The 26427-nt window shown below is 44.9% G+C and overlaps 2 protein-coding genes across 7 annotated transcripts in view; one reads left to right on the top strand and one right to left on the bottom strand.

Annotated features, from left to right (window-relative positions):
• Positions 1 to 5772, bottom strand: part of WDR25 (WD repeat domain 25) — an 825376-nt gene extending 819604 nt beyond the window's left edge. The window contains exon 1 of one of the 4 annotated variants that reach the window (XM_069637777.1): positions 5664 to 5772. The gene's annotated coding sequence lies outside the window, so the exon portion shown is untranslated. Of the gene's footprint in view, positions 1 to 5505 lie in introns of all 4 variants that reach the window. The other 3 variants (XM_069637775.1, XM_069637776.1, XM_069637778.1) reach the window with 3 other exon arrangements.
• Positions 5722 to 26427, top strand: part of WARS1 (tryptophanyl-tRNA synthetase 1) — a 285365-nt gene continuing 264659 nt past the window's right edge. The window contains exons 1-2 of one of the 3 annotated variants that reach the window (XM_069637773.1): positions 5722 to 5903; positions 18015 to 18236. In XM_069637773.1, coding sequence (XP_069493874.1) covers positions 18123 to 18236 — 114 coding nt within the window. In that variant the 5' untranslated portion in view covers positions 5722 to 5903; positions 18015 to 18122. Of the gene's footprint in view, positions 5982 to 18014; positions 18237 to 26427 lie in introns of all 3 variants that reach the window. The other 2 variants (XM_069637774.1, XM_069637772.1) reach the window with 2 other exon arrangements.

A 26427-nucleotide genomic window follows, 5' to 3' on the forward strand; every position in this document is an offset into this window, starting at 1 on the left:
TAAGGCTGGATCTCACCTGAATGCCACAGTCAAAGAGGAAAGACATACCCCTATTGTTCTGGATGAAGTGCATTAAACCAAGAGGAACTTTGAATTGAAGAGGGAGAATCCTATGCAGAAAGACATCCGGGAAGGTTAGAGCCATGCTGGACCGCGAAGCCAGCAGTAGCGTTGAGAGAGAATGAGTCGCTCGTAAGACGTCGGAAGACTGGTGTCTTGTCTGACAGAGAAACAAAAGGTCAAAGGAGAGATGGAGATGGAACAGTGACTGTCTCACCTGGTGGCATGACCACACGGAAGCTGTCATTAGCCTGGGGCCTGTTAACTGATAGATAGACCAGAGTGCAGCTGATAGCCCGGAAAGCCAAGAAGTATATTAGCTGCAGAGCCATGCAACAGAAGGGAAGCCAATGCGCCTAAAGAGGTAATGTTGTGAAAGAGGGGAACAGAGACATTAGAGACTGGAAGAGCTATGATGGTTATAGAAGCTTGTAAAACCTGAACGGGCAGACACCCTATCGAGGCCCTGCTAATGCAAGCCTGAATGAGGGCCAGAGGGTTTAGGAGAATCCCAAGAAACAGAAAGCCGCAAAGGTTACGGGAACCCAACAAATCCGAACAGAGATAAAACAAGCTTATCAGAAGGCCATGGGACTTTGGAGAGTCCTGACAAAGTGAGATACAGTCTGAACTGGAGAAAGAGATAACCTGGAGGGTTCCAAATATTAAGTATCTCATGGAAAGGGGAAACCATATAGAAGTAAGACTTGGTACAACAGAACCTACAGAGTGGTTGTCAAGTGTGTTGAGAAACAGTGATGAACTTTTAAAACATAATTGGATTAAGAAAACATTTTCTTCATGGAGAGAAGCGTATGGAATTGAGAACGGCAACGACAAACCGTCAAACTTTTAAAAACCTCTTGGAGAAAGGGATCCAAGCGATTGGGCCAGGTAGAAGACCAAAGAGGACATTGCACCAACCTGCTTTCTTTGTGTTATTTCTCTTCTAAGTGGCTTGAACTAGTTAGCGAATAGGATTTGGACTTAGGACTATTTCTTTGGAATTTGACGAGCACCCTTGCTTTTTATTAGTTTATAGATAACTTTCCTCATAGCAGTAGGATTAGATAGGCATGTTCTTTTTATTTAAATAAAACATCTTAAAAATTACTCACCTTAGTCATGAGTCCTTCTGGTTTGCCACAACTGCCTATTCTGCCATCGTTAGTACATGGCTGATATGCACAGAGAAAGTGGGCGGGCTGAGCCCCCTTTTTCAGGCTTTTTAAGTAGAGTGAAAGAAGGGTGCATGAGTAGCTAGTGAGAGGAGAGTAGTAGTGGGGAGGAGAGTAAAAGTATAGAGATGGGGAATAGCAATGGTGAAGAGGGCTAGTGGTAACATCAAAGGGTGGCAGGAACTAGGAGTGAAATGTCAGGGATAGTAGAATGGTCGGAGGAGTAAAGAGGGGTGTGGTAGTAACAGTAGAACGGAAGAGGTAAATATGGGTGTGAGTGAACCATCCTGAATCCACTAAAGTAAGTGCAAGGCACTACCCCAATTTACATTAGAAACACTAACCACTGGATAGAGTAGGGACAGTTAGGAAGTCCCTTGGGGAGATAAGACAGCCAGTCTTAGCATACCATCTGCAGTACAAGATAAGCTTCTAGAAAGTCAGAGTCAAACCAGGGGTTATGGAGGTGGTTCAAAAAAAGACAAGCGAGAACGAGACAGCCTTTGGCCCCACAAAATAAAAATGAAATAAAACCGTCTCTATGTCTGAGTGATTTGTGGGAAAAGTGTGACAGCGGTGCCACCATTACTGCCCTTCTCAGGATAGTCAACTCCTCTCTTAGCTAACACACTGTTTTAAGACAGACTACAAACGGGGCTTATCCTGTTGAAATAACACATCCTGGACTCGAAGGATCTGACAAACTACTGTCCTATCAGTTGGCTCCCTTTTATCAGAAAGATAATTGAGAAGGTGATTGCCAATCTAGTTGCCAAAATTCACCAACTCTACCTACTTCGGGATTATCAATCCAGCTTCTGCCCCAAACTGGTCAAGGAGTAATTCACTACTAAGGTGGTTGATGAGACCTTGCAAATTATCAATAAAGGTGATGCATGCCTATTATGGCCATTAGACCTCCTCAGCCTCATTCTACCAAGACACACTTCAGTCCCCCCCCCACTCCTTAGTCACAGAATGGGCTTTGCAGGCACAGTGGTTGTGCTCATATCTACTAGGAGACACCAGGTTGTAAAAATGGGTTCTCCAAGGTCAGCACATTGCCAAGTAACCAGGAGTATGCCCCAGAACTCCATCCTTTCTACGTTCCTATTCAGTCCTTACATTGAACCCCTCAATACACTAATACGCAGATGACAAACAGCAAAACCAAACAGTTATGCGGTTCTACGTGATTTCGCCGAAGTATTTTTCAAAGTGGGACTTTTCATCGCCACGTTTTCATCGGCCAAAACTTTTTTTTTTTTATTTACGGGGGGTTTCCACCCCCAGACCCACCCCTTAATTAAATAATCATACCCCAACCCCAACAAAACACCCACCAAAAAATATTTTTTTTAAAACGAGTTTTGGTCGATGAAAATGTTGGCGATGAAATGTCCCACGTTGAAAAATACTTCGACGAAATGCGTGTATACCCTCTGTGCAGGCCTTTCTGCCATTCAAAATGGATGTGAAGATCCTAGTAGAAACTTAACCCTACCAAGAATTAGTTATCCTAGGCTCTCACCCAAAGGTGGCTAAACGGCATGCACTTGGACAGATTTACCCTGTGAAAATCTCTCAGATGCATTGTGAAAATGAAAGTATCCGTTCAACAACACAGAGCTAAAAAAAAGGACCAAAAGGGCTAGCATCAAACCACCCTACAACATCAAACCATGCCTGCCGCCCCAGGACTTCCGAGCGGTAGTGTAGGTTCTGTTGATAGATTTTATCACTTAGATGGGGGAAATGCAGGGCTTACAGCCATGGAGCTAGCCCCCTCCTTAAGGAGACACTACAAAGTGGTTCCCCTAAATACCATGACATGCAAATTCGACCCCACATACACTCCATTTTACGCAAACTGACTGGACACCCTTACCAGCTAGGATACTGTCAAAAGGGCACATTCACAGGGATTGAAATTAAGATTAGATAAACAGGAGCTAAAAGCAGCTCCTGGGTATTCAACCTGAACGGGTGACCAAGATGAAAACAAATCATTTTGTCCATTATTTATGACCCCCTTATTCTTTAAATGTCTTCCCAATGTGTCTTAATATTATTAATATATTATGTCTATACACTGTCCCACATGCACAGAGTTAAACTAAACAAAGGTATGGTTGTTTGGCACCAATTAGCCAGGGGAGCGGTTAGAGATATAAGATATGTAAGAGGTACGAATTTCAAGTAGGCCAAGTATTGCATCGACAACTCAGACTCCTGTAAAAAGTGGATATTAATGAGCAAAGTGTTGGAGGGTTCTTCCTTGGCGCTAATGTGAGGCACTGACGAGAATTCCTACAAACCAAAGAAAGGGGGACTAGGGTTTAGCATAGCAGAGCATTGCAGTGTAGCCTAGGGACTGATACTACTCACTGCTAACATCCTAACCTCTAACCCCTATCTGGGACAGCTTAGTCCATAGTAAATGGTGCAAACTATGGGCGCAAACAAAGGCCCATTGTTGAAGTTGGCTGTGCAGGAAACTAGAAGGGAAATGTTTCAACTAGCCATCTGGAGCTTCTCTGAGCTGAACCCTGTACAAAAGATAATAGCTGAGAGCATGGGTTAGCTTTCTGGAAAATTACAGGTAGTGCACTCCAGGGACAAGTTAGACTGACGGTAGACATCACAGCCAGGGCTGGAATATGGTATGTTTTCTTTAGGGTGCCATAAGCAAAGAGGAGGGAGACAAAATGCTCAGAAACTGGAGCCTGGGGCCTTTTGCCAGGATCATTGAAACCAAGAGAAGAAAAAAAGATTAAAAAGTCAGAGTATTCTTGCAGTGTTGTGCTGAGCCAAGTTGAATGGGTGCTGCGGGAGAGGACTGAGGGGTGCTTTACTGAAGGGTAGCTGCCCGGTGCAGAGACAGGGCCTGTGTTCTTTGGAGAAGGGGTTGCTGTCTGTGATCGGCAGGCTCAGAGCACAATGAAGTAGCGGGTAAGCATAAAGTGACAAATGAAGAGAGATTTCGTCTTTTTTTTTTTTTTAAACACCCGTTTTAGATAATCTTACACTCATTGGCAAAAAGTCAAATTAGCCATCAGGAAAAGCCCCTGGTTCTTTATTCGCTGGAGAGCAAATGCATTTTCCTATCGAATCTAGCTGCTTGCCGAAAAATGGGAGTTCCCACGCTCTCAAAGCTGTAAGTGCATCAGTTATATCTCAAGGTTGATATATATATATATATATATATAAAATAAAAAGTAAACGTGCATGCTCTGACAAGTTTTGAAAATTAGGAGGCCTTCTTTGCTGCTCGTGGGGGAGAGCCTTTCACTTGGGGGGGAGAGAAGCCAGGAAAAGGTTTGGGAATTGCCATTGACATGCACTGCATCATTGTTGACAGTTTGTGAAGCCGTAGAAGCAGATAAACAAACGTTACAGGTGTCCAATGAAAGCACATTGTGTTTATTTCTGCGTGTTTTTATTATGCTCTGCGGACAATCTATAAAGTGTATTATAGAATAACGAAAAGATGAGATGCACATGGCTGGTTATTGTGTGGCAGGTTTATTTTTGTAATGTGTAGAGGATAGAATTTGGTACAACCCTAACTGCAAATGCATAACATTTAGAGTGACCTGCAAAATACGAAGGACGGTGGTGACCTTAGAGCCCAAGTAAAAAGATATATTTTGCAGTGAGCTGATCTCCACGCTAGGAATCAGAGAAACACATAAAACCGTGCATGAGATTGTAGAGGCATAGAGATAAAAATATCCGACACAGCCAAAAGTAGCTCCTGGTTGCTGTTGTTGCGAAGCTGGTACATTTTAAGGCTGCAGACAGAAGGTAAATGGCTCCCAGCTCCCCTCAATTTTGAACCTTGCATCCAGTTCACAGATTCTAAACAGACCACAACATTTGCTTTGCAAAAGGTATTATTACCCCTCTCCAAAGTGACATCCAAAACCCCTGTCAATGTCCAAACCTATCCGACTTTATAAAACCCCATACAAAACCTATCCAGCATAGTTCTAGCCCAAGGCTCCTCTACAAAGCCCCCACACATAAAACATCTGAAACAGTCCAATCATAGTGTCTTATACAAAGCACCATCCAAAACACCTATACAAATGTCCAATCCTGCCACCACTCTGCAATGCCCCGTCCAAAAGCAATGTAAACTGGTAAACACCCTCTTCCACTTAAAGAATCCCCAAAATACACCGAAATATCCCTTCTTTTCCGAGCATTCCAAATTGTCCGGCTCCACTAACATAACCAAGCATGAGATAGCTTCAAGACGTACTGTAGACCAAATTCGCTTGGTAAAGGAGGAACGGTGGTCTTCATCAGCTATGTGGCACGAAGCTGTTTTAAATTCCAGTTGCGACACCCTTCCCTCGCTTACCATGCCTTGGCAAGACAAGTTGTAGATGAAGTGCCAACTTGAGGCACGTGACTTACCTGACCCGCGAGACAGTGCAACCCACGTGATTACTAGGCGGCGGAGCGTTGCTAAGGTCCGTTTCTCGGAAGGGAACTAATACTGTCTACTACGCCTGGGAGTCCGCTGGCTTACTGTGCTGATATGACGGAAGGGTTTTCCGCACGGAGCACGTTGACTGGGACACATCGCCGACTCTGTTGCAGTGCTGATGCAACGCAACGTGCGATTGCTACCGCTGCGTCCGATCAGTGTTGGTGGTGAGTGTCTGAAGCTCTCTCTTCGCCGTCCTGCTGTCAGTCTGAGAGCACCAATGCTGCCTTTCTGAGAGTGAAATGGTACCCGTCCTAATTTTTGGTACACTCCCCCATCCTTATCTTGAACCCACTCCCCCTCCGAAACCAAGGAATCTGTAAATTCCACTACAAAACTAATTTCCTTAAAAATGCAAATTGCCACCAAGGTTCATTTTTCGTTATTGTGAGCATACGTCTTCCCAGCTCTAAGGACCAAGAGTTAAAATATTACTGTTGGATAGAAATGAATTGGACGTTACCAAAACCATATGCACCCCAACAATCTGTAAAATCGTTGTAGAAATATGTTAAGCAAAAGCAATATAACTTAAGCTATATCGTTAACCCCCCCCCAATCCTCATTGGAACACTGTAAATACCAGTATTTGAATTATTTTGAACCGAACCTTATTTCCATTGGGTTTTACAATTGTACTTTTAAGAGCTATAGTAGCGTGCATAGGAAAATGCATTATGCGGTCACCGGTGCTCAGTCATTTCTGTTTACAGTTTATGTCCCACTCATTTGTATTAGCCTTACAGGTTTATGTCCCACTCATTTCTATTCGCCTAGCATTCAAGTGTCTTGCCATTAAGCATATTGCATTCCCAATTCATCTCATTGCTGTTTTTAGCCATCTACCACTATTTGTGTGTGCTTTTGCTGACTTTAAAGGTTCTGCTGGTAGCAAACAGATATATCCAGAAGTTATTTGATAGGTACAATGTGATGCCATGGGAGACACTTTCTCGTTGTGTGCTTCATATGCAAATCGAGAAATAGCCAAATAGGAGCAGAACTATTGTAGTCGGAATTCGGAAGTTAGTCTCCAAGGAGGCCCGCCCCAACATAAAATAAGCATTGGCAATGCCAAGAGTGTGGACCTTTGTCTAGGTTTGGGAAAGGCACTTTCTAGGTACAGCTGTGGTGGTATTAACTGGCCATGATGGTCGCAGGTGCTAAATGGTGCAAGTACCTAGGCATCTAATAGCAGTGGCTGCAAATGCTTAATGCATTTGTTCAATCCAAAACTGTTGGATTTGCCAATGCTCGTTTTTAACAGGGCTAAATTGAAGGACAACCAGAGTGCTTATAAATCGGGTGGATGAAGGTATTTTTTTACTACACCAGTAGTGGGTTTACAACTCCAATTAAGTCATTAACTCTCAGAAGACTGCTTTGAAAAAACACTGCAGGCATGTTGAGTGCAAAGTTTGATAATACAGCTTAATTAAAGTGAGCTCAAAGAGTTCCCATAAAAGGTGTTTTGGGCAGAGAGGGGCAGGAACTGGGTGGGAATGGCCATAGGGATTAGCATGGCTATGGGCTGTTAGTGGGTGGGCACATAACCAAACAACACCTTCTAGCCGTGTGTCTCTCCTAATATGCCATTTCTCCCTATCTGTACTGAAAAGCAATACTTTTGCCTTGTGACACCTTATATCCCAAACTAAAAAGAGGTAAGCGATCAAAAAAAGGCACCCTCAAATAAGAAATCGATAAGGCAGACCTGTAAGTTGCACTTAAACTACCCCAACCTTTGTTTTCAGGGAGTGGATAGCTACCACTAAATATAGTATGTTCCACCATCAGGCATGCAGCAATGAGGGGATGTAATACTGTTCATGAGGAAAGTGTATTCTGTTGTAGGCTATGATTACCAAGATGAGGAAGAGTCTGTGCTGAGTTGCATGTGAGTCGAGGTTTTGGATTAGATTAGTGGCCCCAAATAAGTGGTGTGGCTCTATTGGCAAAGCTGGAAGCATATTCTCATACGCTATATCAGGACTTCACTGCCTGCATCATCAACCATCAAAGAGAGAGGCTTCCCGGACACAGCATCGTATCCATTTGTTGCTCAGTAATCCTCCCTGACCCCTCTTGAGGCCTATTAACGGGGCCTGACCACGAGACTCAGCGATTCTTTGAGCGCAAGCAATTGCCTATACCTTAATAAGAAACCAAGTCTGATGCTTGATGATTTTGTTGCTTTTGGAAATTTTAAAGGCAAAAAAGTAATTTACAAGTTTCAGATTGGGCCAGCTACGCTCCAGGATAAAATTGATGCCTTCAAATGTCTGGAAGGCTATTTACGCCCTTCTAGTGTGGAGGAGGTTGATATTGATTTTTTTTTTCTTTTTAGCTTCTTGATTGAGTGTCTTATAGCTCGCCCTGGAATTCACGACAATAAGAATATGTACAGTGTGGGAGGTCCACACTAATAAAAAAATAAAAACATAGATGTCATGGGCATGAGTGGTGAGCGGTCAGAAATGAGAGGCGGACACAAAATTAGGGATCGAAATTGCCAGGATCTGGGAGCTATTTAGCTCCTGGCTATAGCCAAGGGGAGCCTGGTTAGCTTTAAACCAACAGCTACCAGGAGCTACTTTTGACTCCCCAGGCTAGTGGTGTCATTCAAACATAGAAATGTGATAGTAACTGTGTAGATTTTGGAATATGTTTAAAGGCGTATAAACACACTCAAGGAACATTTAAAGGATACCGTATAATATTTAATGGACAAAAAGTTAAGATTCTGCATCTTGCGGACATGCTAGACTTGCTGTGTGCTATGGACTGGCTCCTGGTTCGCCAGAGGTAGCTCCTGCCTAACAAGTGATGGCAGATACCCAGGAGATGCTTTTTGTTCCTGGTCAACCAATCTGAATGTTGATCCCTGCTAAATTGTAATTGGCTCATTATCGGACATCATTGTTGAACAAAAATAGGTTGGATAAACACTGAGTTTCCCTACCTCGAACACTAAAACTAAAGATCAGTCTCTGTCAAGTCATTAAACCTATAAATTGTCCTTGTCTCCAAGTATTCTAATATGGCTGTCACACTAGAAATGAACTAAGAGCAAGGAAATGTCTCTGACATCTGGTTGGCAAAAAGTGTTCATAACCGAAGTAAATTGGGAAATCCAACAAAAAAAGTATTTTCAGAGGAGAAAGCCTTGCATCCAGAGATTGGTTCACTTCCCCTGGATGTTTAGGTAGAATAGCAAAAGTCTCTTCCAACCAACAGTTTCTTTAATATTTACGTACAATGACAAGTGTCTCTTTCAAACAGTTTCGTAATCTGTTTTAAATTAGGTCTAGAAAGTTCATATGCAGACAATCCATTCCATATCATTCAACTCTTCCTTGGTTTCTTTGTACTGAATTCACAAAAGTCTTATTCGGTTAAGAAATTCCACACAAGGTTTCCTTTACCTTCTCCTGTCCTTGGGCAGATTATCCGATGTGTTTCTTTATCAGGAATCCTCTTGCGAACTCTTCAGATTTCCGAAATGTTGTCATAATATTCAGTTTTTGTTCAACTTCACAACTTCAAATGCCTGGTGCACCTACCCACCAAGACCTCCCCCCTGTGTCTCATATTTACCCTGGTGTACCTCTTTGCCAGATGTGTTGCAACATTGGTAATTTTCCTTCCACGACCTTAGTGGACTTCTTTGTATACTCCCCTGCCAGGAATCCTTTAATGGGTTCTTTATATGCCCTGGTGTACTCTCCTGCCAGGCGTCTTCCCACAGTTTTAAAGTTTTGTATTCAGTTTCAAAGTGCCTGGTCTATTTGGCTGCCCGGACTTCCTCTTTGGACTTTCTAGATCCCCTGGTATACTTCCCTGCCAGGTATCTTTCCACAATGTCTTGTAACTTTATGCTTTTGGTGGATTACCTTTTATACTCCCCTGCCAGGAATCCTTCTTTGGGGTCCTACAGATACCCTGGCGTACTTCTCTGCCAAGTATCTCCCCCCTCCAAATGTCAACTGCCTGGTGTACTCGTTACACCAGGACCTCTAATAAATTTCACTGTTGTATCACTTTGTTGTATTTCTATTTGCTTGCTTAAGGTAATACTTGTTCCAACTTTCCCCACATTGACACCTTATACATAGGGACTTGTTCAAGTTTTGTCACTGTCTTTATCTTATTGGTATTTAAATATTCTCAATTCCTTCTATTATTTACATGCCCTGTAGGTATGGCTTTGGGCAGACTCACCAGTGATTTGTAGCGTCTCCGACCCGTGGTATGTCGCGCAATGAAACTTCCTCTCCTCCTTCATGCTGCGGACCATCCTCTAGCGTTTCCTTCAACTCTGCTCTCACCCACCGGCCTCTCACTCTGTCACTCTGTCCTGGACTGGAGAATGCTGCCTCCTGGCACAACCGTATCTCCGGGGACTCTGCTGCTGCCGCCCCAAGTACTCTGGCGGTCCTCCAAAAGTGCCCGCTGCGTTTCTCCTTCCTTTGCGTCAAGCTGGTGTGCGACTCTCGCATTTGCAATCTGCTGCATGGATACTTCCTCTTCTCAGTACTTGTCACACTTTTCGTGGGAATAAGAGCACACATAGGCAAAAATACTTGTTCAACACAACTTTATTTAAAATTATATTTCTCTTGAAAAGGATACACAAGCTAGAGGCTTCTTGCAAAATCCACAGGACAACTTTTCTTTCAAAATTAGGGAAATGTGCGACTCAAGAGAACTCTTTGTTCTTGTACTGTTACTCTGTATGTCTAAGCTTTAAAGTCACAACTCCTGTATTTTTTCTCAATCGGGTAGAATCTATGAACAACCAGATGTCTTGCACCTCATAGGTGTCTACTTCAGAACTCTGAACCTGTTTTCACTGAATAAAGGCTTCTGTGTGTTGATTTCCCCCTTCAGGTTGCTCTCATCACAGCAGTGTTTTAAAATTATCCACCCTGCAGCTACAGTACATTAAAGGGATGGTCTAGTAAACATTTTTATTTAAAAAATAGATAGGCAACATAAAAAAAAATACTAGCATTCTCCGTTTTAAAACTTCCTATGTAAAATTTTGAGCTATTCAAGCTCAAAATTCGCAAAAGCAAGCGCATGGGCGCATCCATTTTGTGAAATGGAGGCCCTCCTGTGCTGGCTTTTGCGGCACTAATGAAGGAAAAGCCAGCCAGCTGTAGTAAACGAAGGCTACAAGTTTTCCGGGCTAGAGGCGCCCGGAAAACTTAGAAATAAAACTGCAGCTTTAAAAACGTTGTATTTATGTTTGCAGTCGCTTTTGAAGCGACCACAAACATAAATACAACGTTGTGTTGGAAAACGCTGCGGTTTTTCTTTCCAAGTTTCTCAGGCTCCTCCGGCTCAGAGGAGCCTGAGAAACTTGGAAAGAAAACCGCAGCGTTTTCCAACACAACTGCGTGTGTTTCTGCCTGCTGTGGCTATCACTTTGGGTCTCCGGTGCTCCCAGGGGAGCACCGGAGACCCAAAGTGAAAGCCACAGCAGGCAGACACACACGCGGTTATGTTTACATGCCGCGTAGTGTTTCTACCTGCAGCTGATTTCCCATTTGGGGCTCTCGGGCTCCCCGTGGGGAGCCCGAGAGACCCAAATGGGAAATGCTAAATTCTGCGTTGTCTGCCTAAATCTGCTTTCCCATTTGGGGCTCTCGGGCTCTCCACGGGGATATATTCTCATATTCTCCCCGTGGGGAGCCCGAGAGCCCCAAATGGGAAAGCAGATTCAGGTAGAAACAACGCGGTTGTTTTCCGCAATGCCGCGTTGTTTCTGCCTGAATCTGCTTTACCATTTGGGGCTCTCGGGCTCCCTGTAGGGAGCCCGAGAGCCCCAAATGGTAAAACAGATTCAGGCAGAAACAACGCGGTTGTGTTGGAAAACGCTGCGGTTTTTCTTTCCGAGTTTCTCAGGCTCCCAGCCGGAGGAGCCTGAGAAACTCGGAAAGAAAAACCGCAGCGTTTTCCAACACAACGTTGTATTTATGTTTGCGGTCGCTTCAAAAGGGACCGCAAACATAAATACAACGTTTTTAAAGCTGCGGTTTTATTTCTAAGTTTTCCGGGCTCCTCCAGCCCGGAAAACTTAGAAAAAAAACCGCAGCTAGTGCTTATTTTTTTAAAAAAAATAGCACTTACCGAGATTCAGCTGCAGCTTTCCTGCTCTGGTCTCCGGTCCCCGTCCTCCGCCTACAGCACTAATGAAGGGAAAGCCACCCAGCGGTAGCCTTTGTTTACTACAGCTGGCTGGCTTTTCCTTCATTAGTGTCGCAAAAGCCAGCACAGGAGGGCCTCCATTTCACAAAATGGATGCGCCCATGTGCTTGCTTTTGCGAATTTTGAGCTTGAATAGCTCAAAATTTTACATAGGAAGTTTTAAAACGGAGAATGCTAGTATTTTTTTTTTTATGTTGCCTATCTATTTTTTAAATAAAATTTTTTACTAGACCATCCCTTTAAAACGAGAGGTAAGAATGTTCGTATCGATCTCTTAGGCAATGATCCGGTAATCTCTCCGTAAACTTGTAACCAATAAACTTCTTAAACAGCATATGAATCTTTTATGAAGTGAGAGGGCCTGTAATAGACAAGCCAATTCAGTGTCTTTACCTACGTAACAATTTCAGAGCCGGTACCTGTCAGTTTCACTTTGGATGCGGCCAAGACAGCTGAGTCTCTTTCGTAATCGTCTCAGGACCCTCCTCCTCTGGCTTCCTTCACTCAATTGTTCATTGTCAATTGCACAGCTGAGCCGGCCTTGTCAGCGTACGCTTCTCATTAACGCCGACAGGCCCCCACCTTTTCACGTTCTCTACGCTTCGGTGCTCCGTCTCAAGCTCCCAGCTGATGTGGGCGGGTCAGCGTATTTCTCTCCGTAACACCGACAGGCCCCTCCTCTTCAGTCTTCGCTCGGCTTGCGGCTCACCTTCTGCTTCACAGCTGATATTGGGGTTGTGAAGTGGGCAGTTTGTTTCCTTTTTATATTTTCAACAACTAAAAGCTTCGGCGCAACGTTTTCTCCCTCCTTCGTGTGTTACAGTGGAGCTTCATTAATAAGCCCACTCGTAACGGACATTTTCTTCTTCTCCTCCTTCTTCTCCCCCTGGAACTGTCTCCTAGCAACCAACAAACAAAAAACCCATTAAAGAAAAGCACCTGGCGACATCTTGTATTATTGAAGACTGTAGATCTCCATGACTCCAGAAAGTCCCACTCACTTAAGCTTAGTCTTTCATCTTCTGTCTGAGCTGTAACCTGTTTCTGTTAGGGCCCTCCTTGGGGATATATCCTTCACAGTACTTGAGGCTTTATGGGAGTTGAAGTCCATAGAGACTATGGGATTTCTAGAATAATGTTGTATAGAAGTTTTACTTGGAAAATCAGAAACGGGAGATGTTGTAGGTGTGTTGTGTGAGGTATAAATTGAACTCTGCTTAGAGTGACTTAAAGGGGTTTCTGTGTTCTACAATAAAGAGGATTTGTGGGGTGACAACAAGCCGTCAAAAATGTGGGCATTATTAGATGCTGTTCAGTGGGAGAGGGAGATTAATGCGTCTTTTCCTATGGAGTCGCCTCCTCCCTCCTATTACAACCCACTAGTGTCAGGATCAGGTAGCGGCTGCTGTCCCCTGGCCATATGGGATGTCGTTAAACTTTGAGGTGTGGGGGGGGAATATCAGTGATGACTCCACAGGATTCATCACTGAGGTTTGCTGCTAATGGCAGCCCCTACTGTAGAACTGTTCTCACCTTTAAGAACCAAAAGACATTCTTGTTTTGCATCTGTTAACTGTCTTTTGGTTGCCTAGCCCATCTTGGAAGGCATACCCCCTTCTACTGAGCTACCTTTCCCCCTTTCTCTTGCTTCTCATCCATATAATTTCTCGGGTGCCCTTCCTCCACAGTCTTCTCTTGCCTACTTTCCTTACCCTCCCTCATGTTCCATGACTACCTTCCCTTCTTCCTTGTACTCTCTCTTCCTCTCCCCTTCTCGTGCAGCCTTTACACACAAAACACATTCTATCTTCTACCTAACTGTCCCTCTCCCCATTGCTCTCCTTTCCCTCCTGCATCCCTCAATCCCTCTCACATATTGGATAATGCCTGCTCCTCTTCCCCTCCGCCTATCAATATTGCAATTGGCCTCGGGAATGCACCACCCTCCGCAACAAGTTCTTTTGTATTCATTTGAAGACCAAGGATGTCAATTTTGATCGGAAATTTCTTGTGATACATTTACAGATGGTGTTGGCATCCCCACAAAGGGTGCCTGTACAATAGCACAAATATGAGAACAAGTGGTGAGCCAGTTTGTGTGTAAAGAAGTGGGACATATACCACAGGGAAAACAAAATATAAAAAACGGGTGACTTACAAAGGTAGACATTAACCTAAGGGCGCAAGTGCTTCAACTCAAAGATGAGCACTATTTAAATATACAAAATTACTTCATTAAACATCACTGGTGGTAGTGGTGGAGGCAGGTAGTAAGGATGGGGGAGATGGTAGGGGGAGCTCCCTCTTAAGTAAGAGAAGTTTAAACTGAACTTTGAAGAGATCCGCAGTTGGGCTGGCTTTGTTATGGGCAGTGGGTTCCAGTAGAGTGGTTAAGGAGGGAGAAACTGCACAAGCACGAGCAGGCACAAGAAAGCTACGGGATGCTGATGGTTAAGTGCAGAGGAAGATCATAAGGTGAGTAAACTGAGATACAATAGGGTGTGTACTGAGGAGCAAGATCATTGAAAGCTTTGTAGACTAGGAACTTGAAAAAGGAGCAGTTGCGCATGGGCAGCCAACCAGCATGTTGTCGGTAGGTAGAAGTGAGATAGGATCTGGGGAGATCACGCGGGTAGAAAAGTTGAGGACTTAGTCCAGATAGAGGGAGGTGTAGAGGAAGCCACAGAGTAGGCTTGAACAGCAGTCAAGTTTGCTGAGCACAAGAGTTGTGATTACTGTTTTTAGTAAGAAAAGAACACCTTTCCCGAATGTTGAGGAAGTTAATGCAAGCAGCAGAGGCTGTGAAAATGATGAATTGTTGCAGTTTTAGGCCGCTATCAAAGAGAATCCCAAGTTTGCGGGCCTTGGGTGATAGAGAAAGAAGATCAGGAGCAAAGGAGCTCGGGGAGGGATGGCATTGGAAGCCTGGGAGACAGGTGACGTCTGTTTTTGAAGAGTTCAGCATGAGGTAGCAGAGAGCTTTCCAGTGATGAATTGCAGTGAGACAGTTGGTGATCTGTTCTGAGATGGCTGGGGTGAAGGCGGCAAAGGAGAATAATATTTGAGTGTCATCAGCAAAAAAAGGTGATGTGAAAGACAAAGGATGAGGCGATTCTTCCTAGGGCAGAGGTATAGATGGTGAAGAGCAGAGGTCCAAGGACTGATCTTGGAGGATGCCAACAGAGAGAGGGGTTAGGTTAGAGGTTTGCAAGTTCCCAGGCATTTGAAAGCATCGATCTTACAGGGAGGAGGCGATCCAGGCAAGAGCAGATTTGCAAAACCCAAGGAAATGGAGAGTGAGGTGGTGATTAGAGTGGTCGACAGTGCAGAAAGGTCCAAAAGGATGAGTATAGAAGAGATCTTGGAGTGGTCAGCATTAGAAAGAAAGTTGGAGAACTGCATGAGTGAAGGTTTAGTGGAGTGTTTACTATGGAAGCCAGAGTGAAGTGCATCTCCAAGGCCATTATCCAGACAGTACTCTGACGAATCCGTTCTGTGTCCCCACGTGGGAGCCACCCTTTTTGGGACTAGAGAGGTGAGCCTCCTACACAATACCCTCCCCTAGGGGACAGAGCAAGTGGCATCCCATTAGCCCCCCCCCCCCAATCTGGGGAAAGGGAATGCCACAGTATTCCTACTTTTTTACCTCTCCTCACTGCAAAGTCCCAAGCACTTTGGTAATATGGGAACTGAGCACGGTAACCATGTGCAAGGCCCCTTTGGATGGATGGCTTGGCCTCTGACATATATTTGTTGCAGCCTAATTGGGGAAACCCAGAACCAATAGGCTCTCTCCCTTTAATTCTGATCTGCCACTGCCTTGCAAAGGACGAAGTCCTGCCCCCTCAGGGGAGCCAAACGGGAGAGACACACAGTACGGGTGGACCCGAAGCGGCCAGTGAAGCACTGCCTTTTCCCCCGAAGGCAGAGATCTCGCCGAGCTCGGGACCCCAGGGGAGGAAGGCACAACCTGGGACTGAAGATGTACCAGCATCTTGCTCCTCCAACGGAGGAGGAAGGAGCCGGAGTGAAGCAGCCAACCGTGCAGTCCGAAGCCAGGACGAGAACACGGGTCTGTGCACGCCAGCGAGACCGCCTCTGCGACCGAGCACTGCCGCTGGAGCGAAGATAGTGTTGCACAAATAGCAGGTTGAGGGGCGGTGGCACAACTCCATAGCCCACACGGGCTGACAGACGACCCCAGAAGGGGGTAAGGGAAACCATCATTGACACTGTAACCAGAGCAGAGCCAAGAAGTCCCATAGCCCACACATGACTGATAGTCAGAAGACCCCAGGAAGAGGATAGAGAAACTGCAACCAGAGCAGGGCCAAGCAGGCCCATAGCCGAAATGGGGCTGATAGTCAAAGACCCCAAGAGGAGGGTAAGATAAACTACAACCAAAGTGGTGGCACACATGCCTAGAGCCCACACAGGATGATAGTCATTAGATCCCAGGATGGGGTAAGAGACCCTGCAACCGAAGTGGGGAGAAGCGGGCACGTACCCCACTAGGGATAATAATCAGAAGAACGCAGGAGGGGTTGAGTGAAACTATGACCAAAGCCAGAACCTCAGTTGGGATAGGCAAATCCTGGGCGTCCCCATGGCCAAATGCAGGAATATCAACAGAAACAAGAAGAGTGGTGTTTTGAAAATACAGATGGCCACAAATCAGAGGAACTAATTTGGTTTAAAATATCTCTGAGGAGGGGGTAAACCAAGAACTGTTTGAACTAGCGTAGAAAGCCGTTGTTGTGCCAAAAGATAAGACATTTATGTTGTTGTTTATTCAGTGGTACTACCAAACCAGGAGCTGGAAGTGACTTTTGGGGGGTTTACCCCAAAAAGTTGGGGGCGGGGGGGTTTGAATGCACGTTTAATGTTCATACCACCTGATATAAAAAAATCAAAGGCTGTAATATCTAACCAGGGGAGCGAGGGTTGTGGCGGTATCCCCTGCTCCTCTAGGTATTATGAGCTGCAGGGGTGTCCTCCTCCCCCACCCCTACCCTGCATACATTATATGGCCAACGGAGGGGAAATCCCAAAAACTCGAATTACAAAATGTGAACAAGTGGGCTTCTTAATTTTGTAATTCAAGTTTTTGGGATTCGGTTTTATAACTTAAAACCACTTTTGGATACTCTTTTGGTGGAGGACTCAGAAAACCAGGCTTCACCAGGTGAATCCAGCAGAGAACCACCCTATCTTAAGTTGGATTGGATTGCTTTCTGTTCATAGTGGTAGGACAGATGTTAGGAGAGCTTATGTTTGCAAGAGGGCCGAGTTTATTTGTTCAACGTCCTGACAAGCCTTCCTTTGTTGTTTTTTTGGAGCAGGGAACTGGTCATAGTGGTAGGGCTTGGAGGAGGTTTACTTGTCATTTCCAATAAAAGTTGTGTTTAAACATGTCCTCTTGTCTGTCCCCTGTATCTGATTTACCCAAATACTTAGTGGTCCGTTTGAAGAGCACCTGCTCAAGGACATTCGAGTAATGGGGAAGGAGAGAAAGAGGGAGATAGTTTGCTTGGCCGTTTGGGTCAGTAGAGGTTTTTTTTTAATAGCAGTAAGACATTTGCAGATTTGAAAGAGTCCTGGGCTGGGGGGGGGCCGCCAGCGAGGTGAAAGAGCTCGGAGAGATAAGGGCAAGTGATTGAAACAAAGTCTTTGACTGGTTAGGGATTAAAAGGGACGATTGGAGCGCAGGATGGGTTGGGCTACAAAGGATGTATGCTAATTCAAAAGAAAACTTAAAGGAAGAGTTGAAGAGGTGGGAGACTGAATGAGGGTTGCGGGGAAGAGAGAGGAGAGCTATGCAATGAATTTAAGAGGTTTTAGAGCAAAAGTAGTGGGCAAATCTGTTGACATAACGGGAGTAGTTGATGGATATTGGCTCGAGAGGTGTGAGCAATGTTTAAAGGGTAGATGAGTTTGCAGGGGTCATTGGAACACAGGAGATGTCGACCCACAACAGCTTTGTTCATTATCAATTAAAAAAGTATGATGTTTAGTAGTACTTTTTTTGCTCATGTGCTAACTTCTTTTTTCTTTCTTTATTTCAGACTTCTCTGTAATGCAGTTTGTACATATGTTTTGATCTGGTTTTTATTTAGAGAGTCCCATTTTTGATTTTGGAGGAGATCAATTGGTCGCACCGCCAAAGGCATAACATGGCAGAATCTTTGAACGGTGAATTGAGTGCCTGTACACCACTAGAACTATTTGAAAGGGTGAATGCACAAGGAGATAAGGTCCGGGCGCTCAAGGCAGAAAAAGCAGTGAAGGTACTGCTCAGTAATCTTGGCTATTTCTTGCTTCTTTTGAATTAATTGATTACTTGTAAAAGTCCTCTAACTTTTTAGAAATTATATAGAAAGCTGTTTTGCAAATGCATCTGTAATGTACATGTAATTATGAAATGTAAAATTGTCTAATATAATTGGGTGAATAGCAGCAATTAAACATGTCAATCTGTAAATAAGTGCAAAGGTAATATGCACGTTTTGTTTGCACAATCCCAGTGTGATGCCTTGTTGTTTTGCACACATTCGCTGCCTCGAAATGTTCCCTGTAAAGTCCCCCCGTAAACATGCTTACAAAGTTTGGGAATTTGTGATGATCTGAATAGCCACACTACCTGCGCATAAAACATCACGTGTAGACAGAAGAGTAGCACTAGAAATTATCCTGAACTTACTATTTTCAAACCTCTAATTAGATTGTGAGCCATACTGTGGTGGTAGTGTAAGGCTGTTCAGACAGTACCTGATTTACTGCACACAAAACATCGCCTGCCATACATATTGTGGCTGTTCAATGGGACACCTCAAATGCTTCTTTGTCTTTATTGAACACAGTTTCCAGCACCTGTAAACTCTTTGTCACATCTGGTACACATCTTACTGCTTCTACTTCCTCCTAAATCATGAAATCCATTTAGCATCAGCCTAGCCCCCCCCTTCAACAACTCTAGATATACCTTTACCGTCATTCGCTCTGTAGCTGGACAGAGAACAGGAAACTGCTTATTACTTGTATGAACAGTAAAAGCACATCGGACTCTAGTGGTGCTACTAATTCTACACAACAATTCTTTCCTCAAAGCAAGCTTCTCCCTACCAAGCTGTATCCAGCTCCTTTACCCTTCCAGCACATTGCATCTCCAACCAACACTATCTGGCCCTCACTTAATTTACTCAAACCTTGCAGCGGTGATGGCTGTAAATGCCATAACTCCCAATTTGAACCAAGACTAAACCACAGATCAGGGGTCATACCCAGGGCAGAGATCAGGTATCGGGAGGCATTGTTGCTTACTTCATGCTGTGTCACTCGCTCCCAGTTGCATCCTGCCCACAGTCCCGGTAGTATCCTGCTGGCCAGTGCCCATAGTCCTTCGATTGGCCCATGCGCTATGAGCGAACACTCTTAATCTTCACAATACCAGATGCTGTACTTCCCGAAATTCCTCCATTGCCTCAGAGTATCCCATTGCCACAGACGTTCAGGTATCTCTTCAACAATCTTTTCTAACTATTATGTCGCACGCCTTCTCTGATCGATATCAATTGGGTGTTCAGATAATCTTGCACCTCTTCAGACGTCATGTCCCACTCCAAATTCCTTCCTGCTTCCAATACTCCCATCAGTTTCTGAAGAGCACCGTTGGTAAGCTGACTGAAGAAGCCTATTACATAGAGCTTGCCAATACGTGCCTCGCTGTCTGTAAGCTCTGCCCCAGATATCAGCTTTGCGTCCTTCTCATGGGGGTCAACTCAACCCTCTAAATTTGAAACTTTTATATATACCCTAGGATGCAAGTGCAACATTAGCCCCACTCCATTTTATCCAGTACTTCCTTTTTCTGTTGTCCTTCAAACTCCTCTTGCTGCTGTGCCAACAGGATTCCTGCCCTCTTTGTAAAGTTATGGTAATGGGTTGTCACCTGGAAAGTTGACAAAGGAACAGTAATAAACGTGACGACAGTTGCATTCAACGCCATATATCTATTGTTTGATCTATCCGGATTCGACACAGTGTTGTAGCATAACCATTTAGAATACACCTGAGTATACTTCATTAACTCCCCAATATCCACCTCTGGTGACTGCAAATGCTGAATCATAGTACACATTTCATTGTCTAAACTGTCTGAAAGGTGGCACTGTGCATCAGTAGAATTGGAACACACCTTCACCGTTCTTGTACTATTTTTACTGTCCACTATTGTCAGTAAGTAGCACTTCAAATGTATTGGACGTTTCCCTTTTCCTACCACAGCACTGAGGCCATCCACTTCACAAAACCCTGGCACCACCACTCGCAGCATGGCCAAGGGCAAGTTCACTAAATCTGGAACCACACTTACATTATCACCAAGTTCTCTTCGTGCTGTCACCACTGTTGTTCAGGTCCATTTTATTATACCAATAAATGATTTTAGAAAGCATTTTATTTATCCTCCTAGTGAAAAGAACAGATTGACAGTAATGTATTCGATCAGAAACGTGCAAGGCTCTGGATGCAATACAATCAGCTTTTCAGTTGCAATAGTGGGTATGTTAGTGATAAGATTAGGATGGAGCTTACTTGTGGGCTCTACCAATTGAGAGTTCAAAACTTTCAGATAGTCTTCATCGTTCATCCAATTTGTGGAGCCTCACAGGGACATGGTACTACCCCTACTGGATTTTTGGCTGGCTGTGGTATAACTCCCAACCACAGGTCCACCCTGCATTCCCAAGATCCATTCGGATCACACAATCCCACTGCCAACGCACTATCCATCGTTTCTTATGGCATGCCCAAGCCTTAAGATGAGTATATGTCAAAACGTCCGTCAAGTTTTTCACGGGTAATCTAGTTTGCACAATAGTCCTGTTCTCTTATAACTACATTTGTGCAAGTCAGCAAAACAACACTAACTACACTGAGGGGGCTACTGCCTATTTGCAGTGACTCGCATACACCCATGTTGGGTGGACCCTGAACATTTACAGCTCAGTTAGAGGTGAGTAGTATGAGATAGGGCCCCTTACACCTAGGAGCCAGGGCTTTCTTTCTTTTGTGAACTTGTATCAGGACACTGCCATGGTCTGTAAGGAATTACCTAGATAGTCTGGTTCCTGTGCCAGAGCAGCTTGAACCTGATTGTGAATGAGACTGACTGAAGACATTAATCCAACTATCGGTCATCTGACAATTGCAAATTATTTGGTACAGTTTTCACCGGTGTTGCTACAGGCAATCTCATTGGTCTTCCATAAAGAATTTCATAATTCTCAAACCAGTGTTGTTAGTTGTTGTACTTCTCATGCACAATACATCCAATGGGGGAGGGCTTCTGGCCACTTCAACCCTGTCCCTTGACACAGTTTGGCCAATGTGTTCTTCAGGACCCCATTTCTTCGCTTTCCCCTGCTGACTGGGGGTAGTGAGGGCAATGTAAGTTATGCTAGACCTTCAATGTGGATAATTGTTTTTTAATGATGTTTTTGACAAATGGTGTTCCCTGGTAACTTTTAATACATACAGGTATTCCAAGTATGGGTACCCATTCTAGAATCAATATTTTTGCGACAGTCACTGCATCTGCCTTTCTTCGGGGATAGGCTTCCACCCACCCTGAGAACACATCCACTTTTACTGACTGGTACTGTCCCTGATTGTACTTTGGTAGTTGGAGAAAATCAATCTGTAACCCAACAAATGGACCATAATGCGGAGGATGCGCCCCTGGTCTGATCAGTAAGCCTTTCCCCACGTTATTCTTTAGGAAAACTACACATCGTTGACAGTATTCTTGGGCCACAGTGGTTAACTGTGGCGCGAACCATGAACGTCCCCCTAACATTGTCATTCAACACCTGCCAACATGAGCCTGCCCATGATGCAGCCTGACACGGTGTGACACTAGTATTTTTTTGGAGTCACTAACCGACCCGGCTCATTTCGCCACAGAGAGTCTTCATGCAACCGACATCCCTTCTTGATCTAATTGTCCTTCTGGCAAAGTTCTCGTGCATATGTGCAACGTCTTCAAATGTTTTGTATGGAGTTACTTCATGTTTAGTTTGCCCTTGTAAAACATATACATCATTGTCCTGTAAGGTAGAAACCAATTTGGCGGTTCGATCAGCAAAATCATTCCCACAGCTAATTGGATCGCCCAGTGCCTGGTGGGCGGCACACTTGACGAAAGCAATTGGCACAGGCAGCATTATGGCTTCTCAAAGGGCCAATCCATACTGACTGAATTTCTTTTATGGGTTGCCAGTTGAAGTCATGAAGCCTATCTGCTTCCAGAGCTGGCCAAAGTCATGGGCTGTGTCAAATGCGTATCGTGAATGGGTGTAAACATTAACGGACAACTGGGCCACCAGTTTGCTGACTCGTGTAAGGGCCACTAACTCTACCACCTGAGCTGAATCCACCTGAGGCAGTTTGCCACTCTCCACCACTTCCCCGGGTGCACATACAATGTACCCTGCTACCGCCTGCCGCTCTAATTTCTAAAACCCAACCTGTCTACGAAGTATTCGAGATCTGGCTGGGTAGTGGTGCATCGCAGAGGTCTCTACGGGGCATTACCAAACAGTCAGCCACCAACACAGTTGTGTGGGGTGGAAGTGTGTGGCTCTCCTTCCTGTGGGCTAGGTAACAAAGAGGCTGGATTTAGAACTGAACATCTAACCAAAGTGATGTTGAAAGACTTCAGTAAAAGAATCTCATATTTGCTAGCTCCCTGAACGACATGTGCTGAGACCTTGTCGTCAATAGTAATGACACCAGCGCGTGTGGAACGGTCACCTCTAAAGGTAAACCCAATACGATATTCTCACTTTGTTCCACAGTAACGCAGCCGCAATCGCTGATCGTAGACCGGGTGGCATTCTCTCTAAAACCGGGTGCAACTCTTTACTGTAATAGGCTACATGTCTATAATGGATTCCATGCTTCTGGGCGAGGACAGCCAGGAAAAGAAACCTTCCTTTCGTGACAGTACAAAGTAAATCCCTTTTTTATAATCTGGTAAGCCCAATGCTGGGGCTTCAGCTAATAGCCGTTTAATCTTAGTAAAAGCCTCTTCTGCTTCTGGCGTCCATTGCAATACCGCAACAGTGTTCAATAGGGTATACTCCAGGAGCGTTTTAACTATTTCTGCAATCCTGTGACCCATTGCTGACAGTAACCGACTGCCCCTAACAAAGCTTTCATTCGGTTTTATTTTGGGACTTTGGTATGTTATAAATGGTCTCTTTTGGATAAGCGGATATCGGCCGACATCCCTTCGTAATGTTATGTCCCAGATAATGTACCCCGAGGGCACATAACTAGCTTTTTCTTTGAAGCCTTATGCCCTTTCTTTGCCATTGCTGGCAAAAGGACCCTTATGTCTTTTTTACAAGCCTCATACGAGTGTGAGGCAATTAACAAATTATTGCATCTTATCAACACTTCCCTGGAAATGTTATATCATTCAAATCTTTCTTTTGACTATTGTGAAAAGAGGGTTGGGCACTCTGTATACCCCTGGGGCAAACGGGTCAACGTGTATCTGTTTCCCCATGCAAAAATGCAAATAAATACTCACTATCCTTCTTTATAGGAACAGAGAAAAGCTTAACAAGTCGACCACCGTAAATGCATAGGTATACAGGACGATATGGTAGCCGTCTATGGCACCATGGGAAAAGAAGGTATCACCGCAGCATTGATGGCTTGCAAGTCCTGGACAAAACTATAGACCTCCTTCCCTGACCTCTTCATAGGAAAAATAGGAGTATTGCACTAGCTACTCATCTGAACAATAATTCCCTGGCTCATCAAAGATTCAATGACTGGGTTGATACCTGCCTCTGCTTCAAGCTTTAAGGAGTACTAGGGGGTGCAAGGCTACCTCTTAAACGGATCTATCTTTAACTTCTCTGGGTCAGTAGTATGTATATATACCCCACCTCATCATGGGTGGCCTACAAGTGCTCTGGAATCGAATCAATCAACAGCTGTATGTCCTCCGCCTGTTGCTCATCTTTCTCTTCCTCCCGTGTCTTCCCTTAATACAGCCATCACTACTACTGCATTATCCTAGGGCACACTTAGAAATACCTTGTCCGGGGTGCAATAGATAGTTCACCTCATTTTGCACAATAAATCTCTCCCCAGTAAATTTACAGTTGATGTGGGGATTAGAAGAAAAGCATGTTGGTATGTAATGGGCCCTAAAAGGACAGTAAGGGGCTCTGTTACCAGATGTATAACAGTGGTGTTTGATATGCCTACCACCCCACATTTTTGCCTGATATAGGAACATACAGTAAAGTCTTATAAAGCAGATCTATCTGACCATTAAGCATTGCACTGATGTCCCCTGCACTTGGAATTGAAGATAGTTATTAGTGCTTCCAGAGTTCCTTTCCCTCCTGGTTGTTGGAATCCATTTCAATCCCCACCTGACCCTCGTTGGTCTCCGGGGACAAAAGGAATGGTGTGCATTTGGCCTGTCCTCCTTGTTGTGGCCTCTGGACATTGTTAGGAATAGTATTGCTTTGTGGCTGTGGCCAATGTGGTCTAAATGGGCAAATGGTTTTCCAATGGCCCTCATGCTTGCAGGGTTTGGTGCCATGGCTCTGGGAGCAAGATGATTATTCCAATTTCCCTGCACTTGTTGACCCTGTGAGCCGCACTCCTTCATGAATGTTCTAAGGTCCCCAGTTGTCCAGGGTACATGGACTGTAACCAAACCCTGCTGTTGCTCTCCGTCTGTCATGATCTCTGCTTCCAAAAGGTCAGGGTTTTCCCAACTCCCTTGGATGCAGATCCATAACCCAGGTTCCGAGTGCCAACCAGTCCCAATTGGGACCTTTTGGACCCAGTCCTGGCGCCAGTGGCACCAGGCTCATAAATATGCCCAGTCCCAGCGCTGGAAGCGCCGGGCTCATAATGCTTGGGTGGACTTACCTGCAGCAGACCATGCTGCTTACTTGCCTGCCAGTTGAGCCCCTGATCCTCTTCTGTTTGGAACTACTTTTGCTGTTGGGTGGGGCAGGAGCCACTCCCTAGATTCAGAACACTGGAACTCTTCTGGAAAGCAGGAACTCTTTTCTTACCTAGGCGTGGCTGTGGAAGGAGACACCTAAGCACTACAGGAGGCTATTTAAACCACACCCGATGGATGAATCTTGCTTTGCGTTATTCTGCATCCTCTGCAGCAGAACGCTCCTTGTGTCTTCTGCATCTGATCCTGGGCCTAAGGAAAAAGGCTTACCATCCTGAATCCAGTCTTCAGCAACACCTATAAAGACAAGAAAGAACAGGTTAGCATTACGGTCTTCAGTGACAGCTCTTCACTTACCTGGTCCATCGGCTGTCACCAACGCCTCGCGCTGCATTCCGGCATCTGAAAGACAAAAGCTTACCAACTCTTCGCACGCTCCGGAGGCCTTCGGCGCTGCATCCCGCATCTGAAAGACAAAACAGGGTACGTTTAAAGACATTGGGGAACTTTAATACTCACGTGCCATTACTCCTTTCCACATCTAACCCAGTGGGTATTCCGGCACCCTGCAGCCGCTCCGAACTTGTACCTGGAAAATAAAAAGACAGTTAGAGCGCATCGTGAAGCAGGCAACAAGCGCTTACTTACGTGCTTCCAGGCGCTTCTATTCATCACACGGGCTCCATCTTCAACTCACTTCAGCCCGTCATCCACCATCGCCGGAACCCTGCAAAACAAGAAACATCATTACTAAAGACTTTAAAGACATTAGAATTACTCGAAACTTACCGTTCGTGCAGTAAACGACGGACAGCAGTCCTCTGCAGTCAAGAGGCCTGCTCCCCTTATCCAGTGAAGAAACTGGTTACAGCACCCTGCCCCGAGGCAGATGGAGAGCACGGCGTTCACTTACCTAAGGTGAGAGCGTTAACCTTTGGGGTTCTACAGGAGAAGAGAAAGGGAAGAAGAGAGAGACATTCAATAACCCAGTTCCTTAATCCCATATTTTCTATCTGCAGACATCTTACCCTTCGAGTCAGACATACAGTGCACAGAGGTCCAGCCCAAAGAGCCAGCCGTGTGTTACACATCACCTTTGAAGATACGGTATACGCCCAGTCAAGACCGGCGCCTCTACGGAAATCAGGTGAGCATTACACCGTCCTCATGACCAGATGGTACTTTTCTGAGGGGAGATTGAAAGGGATATGAATCCCTTCCATATATTGCACCTCCCCTTGTCACTGAGGGGGCATATGAGAGTGGCGGTCACCTGTGCTCCAGCGGAACCTAATCCATTCAGGCAGGGTGTCCTATGGGGTGAGGGCACCAAAGGAGACATTTACACCACAAGTGTCCTCTCCTGTGCCTCCTCAGGTCTTTGCCCCGTAAGTGGTCTTATACTGGTGAAAAATTCAAGTATATCTTTCATTGGCTCACTATCCTGGTCTTCTCAATCCTCCTCTGCCTTGTATGTA

The sequence above is a fragment of the Ambystoma mexicanum genome, chromosome 14 (assembly GCF_040938575.1).
Source record: "Ambystoma mexicanum isolate Mex_15411 chromosome 14, UKY_AmexF1_1, whole genome shotgun sequence".
NCBI lineage: Eukaryota > Metazoa > Chordata > Amphibia > Caudata > Ambystomatidae > Ambystoma > Ambystoma mexicanum.